The sequence below is a fragment of the Anomaloglossus baeobatrachus genome, chromosome 4 (assembly GCF_048569485.1).
Source record: "Anomaloglossus baeobatrachus isolate aAnoBae1 chromosome 4, aAnoBae1.hap1, whole genome shotgun sequence".
NCBI classification, from domain to species: domain Eukaryota; kingdom Metazoa; phylum Chordata; class Amphibia; order Anura; family Aromobatidae; genus Anomaloglossus; species Anomaloglossus baeobatrachus.
Genome location: NC_134356.1, coordinates 222679683 through 222691907, shown reverse-complemented (window position 1 = coordinate 222691907; position 12225 = coordinate 222679683). Strand labels below are relative to the sequence as shown.

The window sequence follows — 12225 nt, the reverse complement described above, 5'->3', positions numbered from 1 at the left end:
AATCTGATGTTGTGTGTGTGTGTGTGTGTGTGTGCGCGCGAGATCTAATGTATGTGAGTGTCTGCCAGAAGCAGGGGAGGATGGCGTATAGCATATCTGCTGGAAGCGCCTGCCAAAGATCGCAGCAGGACCTGAGGGGCTTTTATGGGGATGTAAACTTTCCCGCAACAGTGTTTCCCAGAGAATAATCCCTCTCCCGAAAATAAGCTCTAGCACATTTTTCGGGGTAAAAAATAATATAACACAGTGTCTTATTTTAGGGGAAACAGGGTAGGTGATAAGTGCCGGATTGCTGGGGGTCACATTGATCACCAAACATTGGTCTCTACTCCCTGTTCTTCCTAGATGCCATCACTTTTGAATGGATCAGCATGGCTGCAAATGCATGCTGCTGGTGTATTCACTGTCTATGGGACTCACATGATATGGCTAGCTATAAAAGTCTCATAAACAATGAGTGGTGCAGCCTTGCAAAATTAATTGATAGGTTTCGATGGCTTTGATGTATAGAAGATATCCTCTAAGTACCACATTTTTTTACCTATGATATCTCATTTAATTTTAACAAAATACCAACATCTAACTCTACATCACTTTTGCAGCAATGTATCATATTCTTAGTTTTCACATTATGTTTCAAAACAGGTATTATTAGCATTATCGGAAAATGTGCTAATGTCATAATGAGAAGGAGAAAAATGATTAATTTCTAAAGGCAGCTCCTGGCATCCCTGCTTGCTAATTTACTTACTAATCAGTATCACATTGTAGGCCTGGCAAGAAAACAACACAATAAGGCCAATAATATTTACATTCTAGAATCAGATGCTGTAACCGGTTGATCACTCAGATGTTATCAAACACAACATTCATTAATTAGAAACAATGCTCCAATATTACAGTCTTTGTTTGCAGAAATGAAAACAGGAGACAGCACTGATGGACATTTAATTACAACTAATCGTGCTAAAGTATCTTTTCTGCCTCAGCGATATAGAATAATTAATATGGATGAAGTCTATTCAGGATGAATTAGGTAGAAAAAAACATGTAAAGAGAAACAAACAGAATGGCAAGAACAGAACAAGGCAGTAATATCTTACAGCATAATAAAATAATAAAAAGCATCAAATAGTGTTTCATTGATCTGGGGCCAAGCTTGTAATTGTATTTTATGGGACTAACAATTTTCAGCTAGTCTATTGGATAGTAAATGGTGAGCACAGATAAATAGTCCAATTTGTGCACCAGGTACATTGATTTGAAAAGTATATTTTACTAGCTGTAGTACCCGGGATAGTAACTAAGTGTCTCTCTCATTCTCCCTCTCTCCCATTCTCTCATTCTCCCTCTCTGTCTGTCTCTCTCTTTATGTTTGTCTATCTCCCACTGTATGTCTGTCTGTCTCCCTCTCTGTCTGTCTGTCTGTCTCCCTCTGTATGTATGTCTGTCTGTCTCCTTCTGTATGTATGTCTGTCTCCCTCTGTATGTCTGTCTGTCTGTCTCCTTATGTATGTATGTCTGTCTCTCTCTGTATGTATATGTAACGCCCCTGGACTATCAGGTCGTCACAGGGTATTGTACAATCTTCCCTCCCGTGCAATATCCACCTCCTTCTTGGTTATGGGTCCCCAACTACATGGTGTTGCCTACATCAGCTAGTTAAAATCCTAGGTACACTCTGCACCACACCTACCAGACACACCAGTAGAGTGGAATAGGGTCGCCCACTTGGGGGGGTTGGTTAAGGGGAGGTCAGGAGTATCAGTAGTGTAGTAGTAGGAGTAAAGAGAGAAGTGCATTGGAAGTGAAGGAGGAGGTCAGGAGCCGGGCTCCTTGGAAGCCATCTAGGTAGCAGACGGTGGTCTGGGCCTAGAGAAGCTGGACCCCCGGTCGCAGGGGATCATGGCAAGGGGCACGGAACTGTCAAGGAGGACAGCCGATGGCCTTGCACCATCACCGGGCTGGGACCAGAGCAAGACAGGGTACATGGACCCTCGGTCAGGGAGTAGCTTCAGGCAACCTGACAATTTACCCGACAAGAACGGAGCCTTCAAGATCTGCTCTCCACCCACTCCAAAATCGGGGTACTAGCGCAACGAGGGGGATAGGACTTTCCACCTAAATGGTCCAGAAAATCCCAAGCGTGAACCCTGAGAGCAAGCTCCCACACTTAGCCATAGTGTGGAGCGGGACCCGACTAGTTCCATACTACCGGGACCAACAGAGAAGTAAACTTAGTGCCAGGAGGAAGGTCACGGATCACCAGGCAGCACCATTGGGGACGGGACCGGAACTAGCTCCCCTCGGCGGCAGCGGTATACAGAACTTTGGTTTACCCAGTTGTCGGTGTCAGCTTAATGGACTGAGTACGAAAGTGACCCATTCGCACCCAACGGCACTCCCCGAACACAATCACCGAGTCCCGTGGCATCCCCCCTACTCGTGGAGGGTTCTAACACCTCGTTGCCCCATTCCATCGCACCCGGGTGCTCCCAACTGTAGCGGTGGTACTCCACATTACCACATACCACGGGTGGCATCATGAACTTTAACACAATCCCCCTGTAAATACTCCCTTCATTTGAGTGGCCGCACGACCCCCGGGTCCGGACACCCCTCGAGCCACCGCGGATCCGGTTCCGAGCAGCCCGGCTGCTGACACGGGGGAGGCACATATGTCTGTTTGTCTCTGTCTCTGTGTGTGTCTTTGTGTCTCTCTCTGTGTGTGTCTCTTTCCGTGTCTCTGTCTCCCTGTGTGTCTGTGTCTCTGTGTGTGTCTGTGTCTCTGTGTGTGTTTATGTCTCTGTGTGTGTCTGTGTCTGTCTGTGTATGTCTCTGTGTGTGTCTCTCTCTCTGTCTCTGTGTGTGTCTCTGTGTGTCTGTCTCTCTCTGGCTCTGTGTGTCTCTGTCTCTGTGTCTCTGCCCCTGTCTCTGTGTGTCCCTGTGTGTCTGTCTGTACCGATAATCACATTACCTCACACATAAGCTTCTTATACTAAGAATGTCCTTCGTTGCCTATAGCAACCAATCAGCTCCTATTAATAACCTGTAGTTCCCAGCACCATTGACTGTAATGTAAGCAGGTTTTTTGGCAAATAACTGTAAAGCGTGGGGTTAAATATTCCCCTCAAAACATAGTCTATAACGTTCCCAGAGTCAAATGAGGCATCTGTGCAAAATTTTGTGATTGTAAATGCGACATTTCAGATTCCTTTAGCGGGAAGCCAGACATGCCTCCTTATTATGATGTGGTCCCACAGCCCCACACCGTGACGTGCGCCCATGCTTGGGCATAACTCCTCAAGGTGATGCGGTGATGTACGCTTAAGGCACTCCGCACTGCTGATATTGTGGGCATGTTCTTTTTACTTTGTGCTATTATTAGACACATGTAACGCTTAGGAGCCATTTTCCCTCAGGTATTTTACACAAACACACGACTACTGCATCATGTGATTGCCCTCTAGTGTCTGGGAACTGAGGCCTGCGCTCTACCCATCATAGGGACATGTTTAACTAGGGCGACTTATGTTCCCTTTGCCCCTGGAATACTGTATGTATATAAATTATCATTGAAACCTGCCCAATTCTAATCTCATGGCAGCATTTACTATCCACTATAACCACAGACGATGAACCTATATCTTCAGGGGGAAAACACGTCAAGGCCATGTCTAAAGCGGGCTTTACACGCTACGATATATCTAACGAGATGTCGGCGGGGTCACGTCGTAAGTGACGCACATCCGGCATCGTTAGTGATATCGTAGCGTGTGACAGCTATGAACGAGCAGAAATACTCACCTTCTCGTTCATCGTTGACACGTCGCTCATTTTCTAAAAATCGAACGTCCTGTTGTTCATTGTTCCCGAGGCAGCACACATCGCTCCGTGTGACACCCCGGGAACGATGAACACCGCTTACCTGCGGCCGCCGGCAATGCTGAAGAAAGGAGGTGGGCGGGATGTTTACATCCCACTCATTTCCGCCCCTCTGCTTCTATTGGCCGGCCACTGTGTGACGTTGCTGTGGCGCCGAACGTCCCTCCCCCTTCAGGAAGTGGATTTTCGCAACCCACAGCGAGGTCGTTTGGAAGGTAAGTGCGTGTGACGGGGGGTTACAGCATTGTGCGACACGGGCAAGAAATTGCCCGTGCCGCACAAATGATGGGGGCGAGTGCTATCGCAAATGCGATCGCACGACATATTGAAACGTATAAAGCAGGCTTTAGGACTTCTCTAAATGGAAGTAATCTTACTTTTGTTTATATCAAGCACAGTAAGTTACTTATGCCTTTCAGTGCATTTTGTGAATCAATCGTGCCCTCTTATCCTCAGCTATTACATACATTGTACACATATGTTGCAATACTGTTTAGGTATTTTACACATGTGAAAATTATTTCCATGGTGTTACGCTATGGTATAGGGGTACTTCCTTATATTTTCACTGCCCTTGGGCTTGGTTGAGTGACTATCTGGACTATCTGGTGTGTTTTTATACTTGCAATTCACTATCCTGGATGGGTGCGTCATTGTAGGGCATCAGGAACAGCAAGGGAGAGTTGACGTTGACCGGGCGCCGTAATTTGCGTTGCCTTTAGGGTGCCTCCACGGTAAGGCAATACCAGATTAAGGCTACTTAGTGCTCTCATGCCCTGCGCCTCACACACAGTGCCCTGAGCCAGTGTCTGTAGATCCTTTTAATGGGTGTCTTGTTTGTCCTATCCCTTGGTCCTACGTGGTCACCTTTTCAGAGGTTTATGTGCGTATGTTGCTTCGGTACTTGCAGTAACCTCTGCCTCTGGTTTGCTAGCTGAACCCTGTAGTTCTCCAACTCAGCTGCATCACCATCGACCCCCAGGGGAAACAGAATAGCAGCGGCGGCACCTATGTTGCCGCATATCACAGGTGGTGTCACAAACTATCATCACTTGTAAATAACCACCCCATTTTAAACAACACTGCCAGGGTTAAGGAACCGGGCCCTGCCGCCATGACATCCCAGAAACAGAACCGCGGGCCATTAACGAGTAGCCCCACGGCCCTAGTGGGCGTGTCACTGCTCTCAGATTAGATGGCAAAAAACTGGTGACAAATTCACTATACCCAACACAGACAGACAAGCAGCAAACACGTGAATTGCGCACTGTCATACCAAAGACAAACTAACATCACAGTATAAGCAATAATTAACCATATGAACCCAATAGCAGACAGTTCTCACCTGATATAGCAAAACCACTGAATCCTACAGCAAGGACGAGAAATGAAATTGAAACAACCTTAGTATGGGAATAGCCAACCACTAGCAGAAGGGTAGCTTCCATTCCAAACCCTGAACAGAAAAATGGTAAAATAATTACTATTGGTAAACTTACAGGATGAAAAATTAATCATTTACAGTACAGAGGCACATGCAAATATTAAAGAAATATTCATTTAATACACTTAAAAAGTACAAATAAAAAAACATGATATGAAAAGTAATACCTCCGCAATTCATGATTTTTCTTACAGTTGTAGTGCTCAGTATTTGCCTGCTTCTTAAAAAATCTGCCAACTGTCCTCCAAAGGGTACAATGATAGTCATTACCATATGTGGCACCGCAGAGAGTAGCCCAACCTAAGGAACAAAACAATGTTAATATTGTGAGCAAAATACACTCCTTCTATGCCTTTTGAACTCCAAATTAATAAGACTTTTTTTCCGAACTCTCGGAAAATCAATACAGCACACACACTTAGTATGGCGTACTCAAAACTCTCCTTTATTAGTACATGTGACCAGTTTATATAGGGTCACAAAGGAAAAGTCCCCTCTGAACTATGCACCAATAAGAGAAGTAGGGGTGTGAATGGAAATGTGAAACTTCCCCACCCAACAGTGTTAGCTGAGCACTATGTCATCATTTGCTATAGGGCAAGATAGACATTATAGGAACAAAATGAATTCTGTTCTCTCACACTATTTTTTTAGTGCTTATAAAATTATATATGGTCATTCCTTGAAGATGACTATACACTAACACACTATTGTCCTAGTGTAACACAGAATATATATATATATATATATATATATATATATATATATATATATATATATATATATATATATATATATATACTAGCTGTCCTACCCGGCTTCGCCCGGGTTAATAACTGCTGTCCGGGATAGTAACTGTCTCTCTGTTTCTCTCCCATTCTCTGTCTGTCTCCCCCTCTGTATATCTCTCTCTGTCTCTCTCTCTCTCTCTCTTTTTGTCTGTCTCTTTCCCTGTCTGTCTCTGACTATCTCTGTATCTTTCTCAGTCTGTCTCAATCTCTTTCCCTGTCTGTCTCTGTCTCTCTGCCACTTTCCCTGTCTGTCTCTTTCCCTGTCTGTCTCTTTCCCTGTCTGTCTCTTTCCCTCTCTCTCCATGTCTGTCTCTTTCCCTCTGTCACTTTCCCTGGGTCTGTCTCTTTTTCTGTCTCTTTACCTGTCTTTGTCTGTCTCTTACCCTGTCTGTCTCTTTCCCTGTCTGTCTCTTTCCCTGTCAGTCTGTCTCTTTGTCTGTGTCTGTCTCTTTGTCTGTATGTGTCTGTCTCTTAACCTGTCTCTCTCTTTCCCTCTCTTTCCCTGTCTGTCTCTTTCCCTGTCAGTCTGTCTCTTTGTCTGTGTCTGTCTCTTTGGGTCTGTCTCTTACCCTGTCTATGTCTGTTTCTTACCCTGTCTGTGTCTGCCTCTTTCCCTGGATGCATTGTGACATGCCAACATTCCATATAAGGACATAGCTGCGCATTCTTCTGAAGTTCTGTCTGCACTGTGGCTCCCAGCTCCATTCGCTTTAATGGAAGCAGGTTTTTTGGCGAATAACTGTAAAGCGCGGGGTTAAAATTTCCCCTCAAAACATAGCCTATGACACTTTCGGGGTCCAGAAGTGTGAGTGTGCAAAATTTTGTGGCTGTAGCTGCGACGGTGCAGATGCCAATCCCGGACATACACACATACACACATTCAGCTTTATATATTAGATATATACAGTGCCTACAAGTAGTATTCAACCCCCTGCAGATTTAGCAGGTTTACACATTCGGAATTAATTTGGCATTGTGACATTTGGACTGTAGATCAGCCTGGAAGTGTGAAATGCACTGCAGCAAAAAAGAATGTTATTTCTTTTTTTATTTTTTTTTTAAATTGTGAAAAGTTTATTCAGAGGGTCATTTATTATTCAACCCCTCAAACCACAAGAATTCTGTTTGGTTCCCCTAAAGTATTAAGAAGTATTTCAGGCACAAAGAACAATGAGCTTCACATGTTTGGATTAATTATCTCTTTTTCCAGCCTTTTCTGACTAATTAAGACCCTCCCCAAACTTGTGAACAGCACTCATACTTGGTCAACATGGGAAAAACAAAGGAGCATTCCAAGGCCATCAGAGACAAGATCGTGGAGGGTCACAAGGCTGGCAAGGGGTACAAAACCCTTTCCAAGGAGTTGGGCCTACCTGTCTCCACTGTTGGGAGCATCATCCGGAAGTGGAAGGCTTATGGAACTACTGTTAGCCTTCCACGGCCTGGACAGCCTTTGAAAGTTTCCACCCGTGCCGAGGCCAGGCTTGTCCGAAGAGTCAAGGCTAACCCAAGGACAACAAGGAAGGAGCTCCGGGAAGATCTCATGGCAGTGGGGACATTGGTTTCAGTCAATACCATAAGTAACGTACTCCACTGCAATGGTCTCCGTTCCAGACGAGTCCGTAAGGTACCTTTACTTTCAAAGCGTCATGTCAAGGCTCGTCTACAGTTTGCTCATGATCACTTGGAGGACTCTGAGACAGGCTGGTTCAAGGTTCTCTGGTCTGATGAGACCAAGATCGAGATCTTTGGTGCCAACCACACACGTGACGTTTGGAGACTGGATGGCACTGCATACGACCCCAAGAATACCATCCCTACAGTCAAGCATGGTGGTGGCAGCATCATGCTGTGGGGCTGTTTCTCAGCCAAGGGGCCTGGCCATCTGGTCCGCATCCATGGGAAGATGGATAGCACGGCCTACCTGGAGATTTTGGCCAAGAACCTCCGCTCCTCCATCAAGGATCTTAAGATGGGTCATCATTTCATCTTCCAACAAGACAACGACCCAAAGCACACAGCCAAGAAAACCAAGGCCTGGTTCAAGAGGGAAAAAATCAAGGTGTTGCAGTGGCCTAGTCAGTCTCCTGACCTTAACCCAATTGAAAACTTGTGGAAGGAGCTCAAGATTAAAGTCCACATGAGACACCCAAAGAACCTAGATAACTTGGAGAAGATCTGCATGGAGGATTGGGCCAAGATAACTCCAGAGACCTGTGTCGGCCTGATCAGGTCTTATAAAAGACGATTATTAGCTGTAATTGCAAACAAGGGTTATTCCATAAAATATTAAAGGTAGGGGTTGAATAATAATTGACCCACACTTTTATGTTGAAAATTTATTAAAATTTAACTGAGCAACATAACTTGTTGGTTTGTAAGATTTATGCATCTGTTAATAAATCCTGCTCTTGTTTGACGTTTGCAGGCTCTAACTTATTTGCATCTTATCAAACCTGCTAAATCTGCAGGGGGTTGAATACTACTTGTAGGCACTGTACATAGTCACAAACCTGGCACTGATTGTCCCCAATTTCATTGCAACCACAGATCTGCCGCAGATTTATCTCTGTGTGGGACAGGGCCTTTAGTGTTGAGCAAGTAGTTGACTATTCATACTCGCTATGCTGTTAGCGAGTATTATCCGCTACTCGCATATTCGGCATATTCGTTACTAGTAGCGGGTACAACGTAACTCAATTGGAAATACTTGCTAAGTAGTGGGTAACCCGAAAGCCGTACTATTCGCTACTCGCACCAAAAGTATAGCTTTCGGGTTGCTCACTACTTAGCGAGTATTTCCCATTGACTTACATTGTACCTGCTACTCGTAATGGACAGTACTTGCTAACAGCATAGCAAGTACGAATAGTTAACTACTCACGCAACACTAATCATTGTACACAGTTATCCAAATATGAATATAACCAATGCAAAATAAAATTCAAAACATAAAAGTAATTCATAACCAGAATAAGTCATATCTATAGCCCTGCAAGCCTCGTGAATAGAGATGAGCCACCCCCCCTAGAGTTCGGTTCGGTTCGTCGAACGTTCGATGAACATTCGACGAACCAACTTGAACCCCATTGAAAACAATGGCAGGCAAACACAAATACATAAAAACACATTATACATGTACACATACAGTTAATAACCACAAAATGCACAAGGAAGGAAAAGTCCTGCACCACTGAACCACTTCTGTTACCTTGCAATGTTTCACATGTGCAAGGAGTGCAGCTCCAGCAAGAGGTGTCTCACGGCTGCGAGGTGCCCATCCACAGAATAGAGGAAGTCCTAATTAATCCAAGTTAGGAAGAAAGACGGACCACACTCAACCGCTGTGCCGGGGAACTTTATTCAAACTTGGTGCAGGTTAAAAGGCGGGAGGAGACCTAGGTGCTGGTTCCTCACAGAGGACGACGGCCATTTCGCCTCCAAATTAGGCTTCGACGGGTTCACATGTGGGGAGGGATGGGAATTCACTCCTTAAAAAGGGGAGTGCACCTAGGTCACATCGCCACCCATAAAATAGAGGAAATGCAAAACAGTACAAAATTACATCAAAATTGTGATCAATTTAAAAAGTATACATATAAGCACACTGCGATTAAATAAAAAACATAAAGACACAGAAAAGTACAAGAAAAGTACAATATACATGTATTACAAAAACACTGTTAAATCATTGCGATCATTGAGCCCTAGCTCACCCTGCGCTCTGAATTTAATTATCAGTCTGGCCTCCGTCTGCAATAGTAACCTGTGAAGATCACCTCCTCTAGGGGGAAGCGTTACTCTTATCAGGCCCGCAAAACGCAGGGTGTCCGGATTGACTCCGTGTTGCTCACGAATATGATCAATCAGTCTCGGGGAAACCTTGCCCGTGAGGATGGAATTAAAGTGCTCTCTAAAGCGTATATAAAGGCACCGTATAGTCTTGCCGATATAAAACCTTCCGCACAGGCAGAAGATGACATATACAACAAATTTCGCTATACACGAAATAAATTGCCTGACTTGGTGTGAATGTCGACCAACCTGAAAGGAGTCTCCGGTGAGGTGCAGGTTACAAAACCTGCAGTGGCCACATCGGTAATTACCCACCAGGCATTGTTTATCTAGCCATGTGCTTGGGCCAGTTAACCTATTCCTCACCAGCAAATCCCTCAGGTTGTTGCACCGTCTGTACGTGATCAGGGGTTTGGAGCATGTCATGGAACCTAAATCTGGATCCCTTTCTAAGAAATGCCAGCTCTTATTTAAGGCTTTCCTTATCATGTCATCCAAAGGGCCAAATTTAAAACTGAACACAAATCTATCTACAGTTTTTTCTGCTTTTTCTGTGCATATATATTACGACAAGAATGTAGATCTCTGGAGAAAACCCTCCCATACGCAGAATCAATGACAGCTTCAGGATAACCTCTTTCCTGTACCCTTATTTTTAACTCAGCAGCCTGTTGTAAAAAGACCTCATTATTATCATTAACCCTACGCAATCTCAAGAACTGGGCATAGGGTAGCGCAGTTTTTGTGTGGTTTGGGTGAGCACTTTGGTAGTGCAAAAGAGAATTAGAGGCCGTGGATTTTCTGTATACTTTAGTGGAGATTATACCACCTTCACTTACCGAGACTTCCACATCCAAAAAATTGTATATTGGTATTGCCACCAAAAGAGGCAGTAAATGACATGTTCATGGTGTTGGTGTTATTGAGATGGGCAATGAAATCGGAGAAATTCTCCTCCGACCCGTCCCACACCATGAACACGTCATCCACATACCTTAAATAGTGATTAATGCGTTTGAGATAAGGGTTAGTATTACTAAACACGAATTTACTTTCAAAGAAACCCAGAAAAATATTGGCCATCGCACAAGATACGGGGGTACCCATTGCAGTACCCCCGCACTGCACATGCTATTTATCCAGAAACGTGAAAGCGTTCCTGGATAAAAAAAACTTCAGTGCCTCACCTACAAAGTCGCAATAGCGACGGCTCTTGCCACATTGTGCCACTACTTCCCTAACCGCCTGTATGCCCAGTTCTTGAGGAATCCGAGTATATTATAGTATAGTATATAGTGCACCCCCTTTTTAAGGAGTGATTTCCCGTCCCCACATGTGAACCCGTCGAAGCCTGATTTGCAGGCGAAACGGACGTCGTCCTCTGTGAGGAACCAGCACCTAGGTCTCCTCCCGCCTTTTAACCTGCACCAAGTTTGAACAAAGTTCCCCGGCACAGCAGTTGAGTGTGGTCCGTCTTTCTTCCTTACTTGGAGTAACATACAGTTAATAAACATTGCCATAACACTTACAGGTCCCCGCGACGCGTCCTGCACTCTGTCTCTCGCCGCTTTTCCTTCCGATAATCGCTGCGTCCTCCCGGTAACCAGCACTGATGATAGGACCTATCGTGACGTCAAAATAGCTTGTGACCAGTCACATGTCTATTATCTCATTGGCTACAGACTGGTCACATAGCTAGACATCATGCTAGGTCCTGTCAGTGCATCTCTCCGGTACGCGGTGCTCGTTTGAGCATGTCCATGTACCGGCGAGATGCTCTGGCACATGGTCGGCTTCCCCGTTCCTGCATGTCAGTGCTCTTTACAGAGTCAGCCCACATGCAGGGACTAGATGCCACAGCCGGTGAATAGTGACATCGGGAATCACGTGATCGGAGCACTGTTGCTATGTTAACCCGCCTGTCAGCGGTGTCGTCACCGCTTACAGCCTGCAGCCTCTGCTCACTCACTGAGTGATTAGACTGCACTAGGAGCAGCAGCGGCTTCCTCCCATACAGTGCTGTCTGATGTAGCTGAGCTGCATGGGTTGAAAGAGAAAGAAGACAGAAGACCAGGATCGTGGACGGCTGACAGGGAGTAATAAACATGGAGTCTCTAATGTGTCTGTGTATTTATCTCTATTAAAGTTTTTTTTCTCTGTGTGGTGTCTTTTTTTTTTAACCCTTTATTGGAGATTCTTAATGGCCAGGTCAAACTTGCCTAACATTAAGAATCTCTGGCTTAATACTAGCTAGTAAAACAAAGCTAGTATTAACCCATTATTACCCAGCAAGCCGCCCGGCTTCAGGGC

At 44.9% G+C, this 12225-nt stretch overlaps 1 protein-coding gene across 1 annotated transcript in view; it reads right to left on the bottom strand.

The window, feature by feature from the left end:
* SLC17A8 (solute carrier family 17 member 8) overlaps positions 1–12225 on the bottom strand; it is a 140727-nt gene that overhangs the window by 60974 nt on the left and 67528 nt on the right. Inside the window, exons 9-10 of the mRNA XM_075342388.1 lie at positions 5497–5629; positions 5231–5341 (exon numbers count right to left, since the gene is read on the bottom strand). Of these exons, the coding sequence (XP_075198503.1) occupies positions 5231–5341; positions 5497–5629 (244 nt within the window). The remainder of the gene's footprint in view (positions 1–5230; positions 5342–5496; positions 5630–12225) is intronic.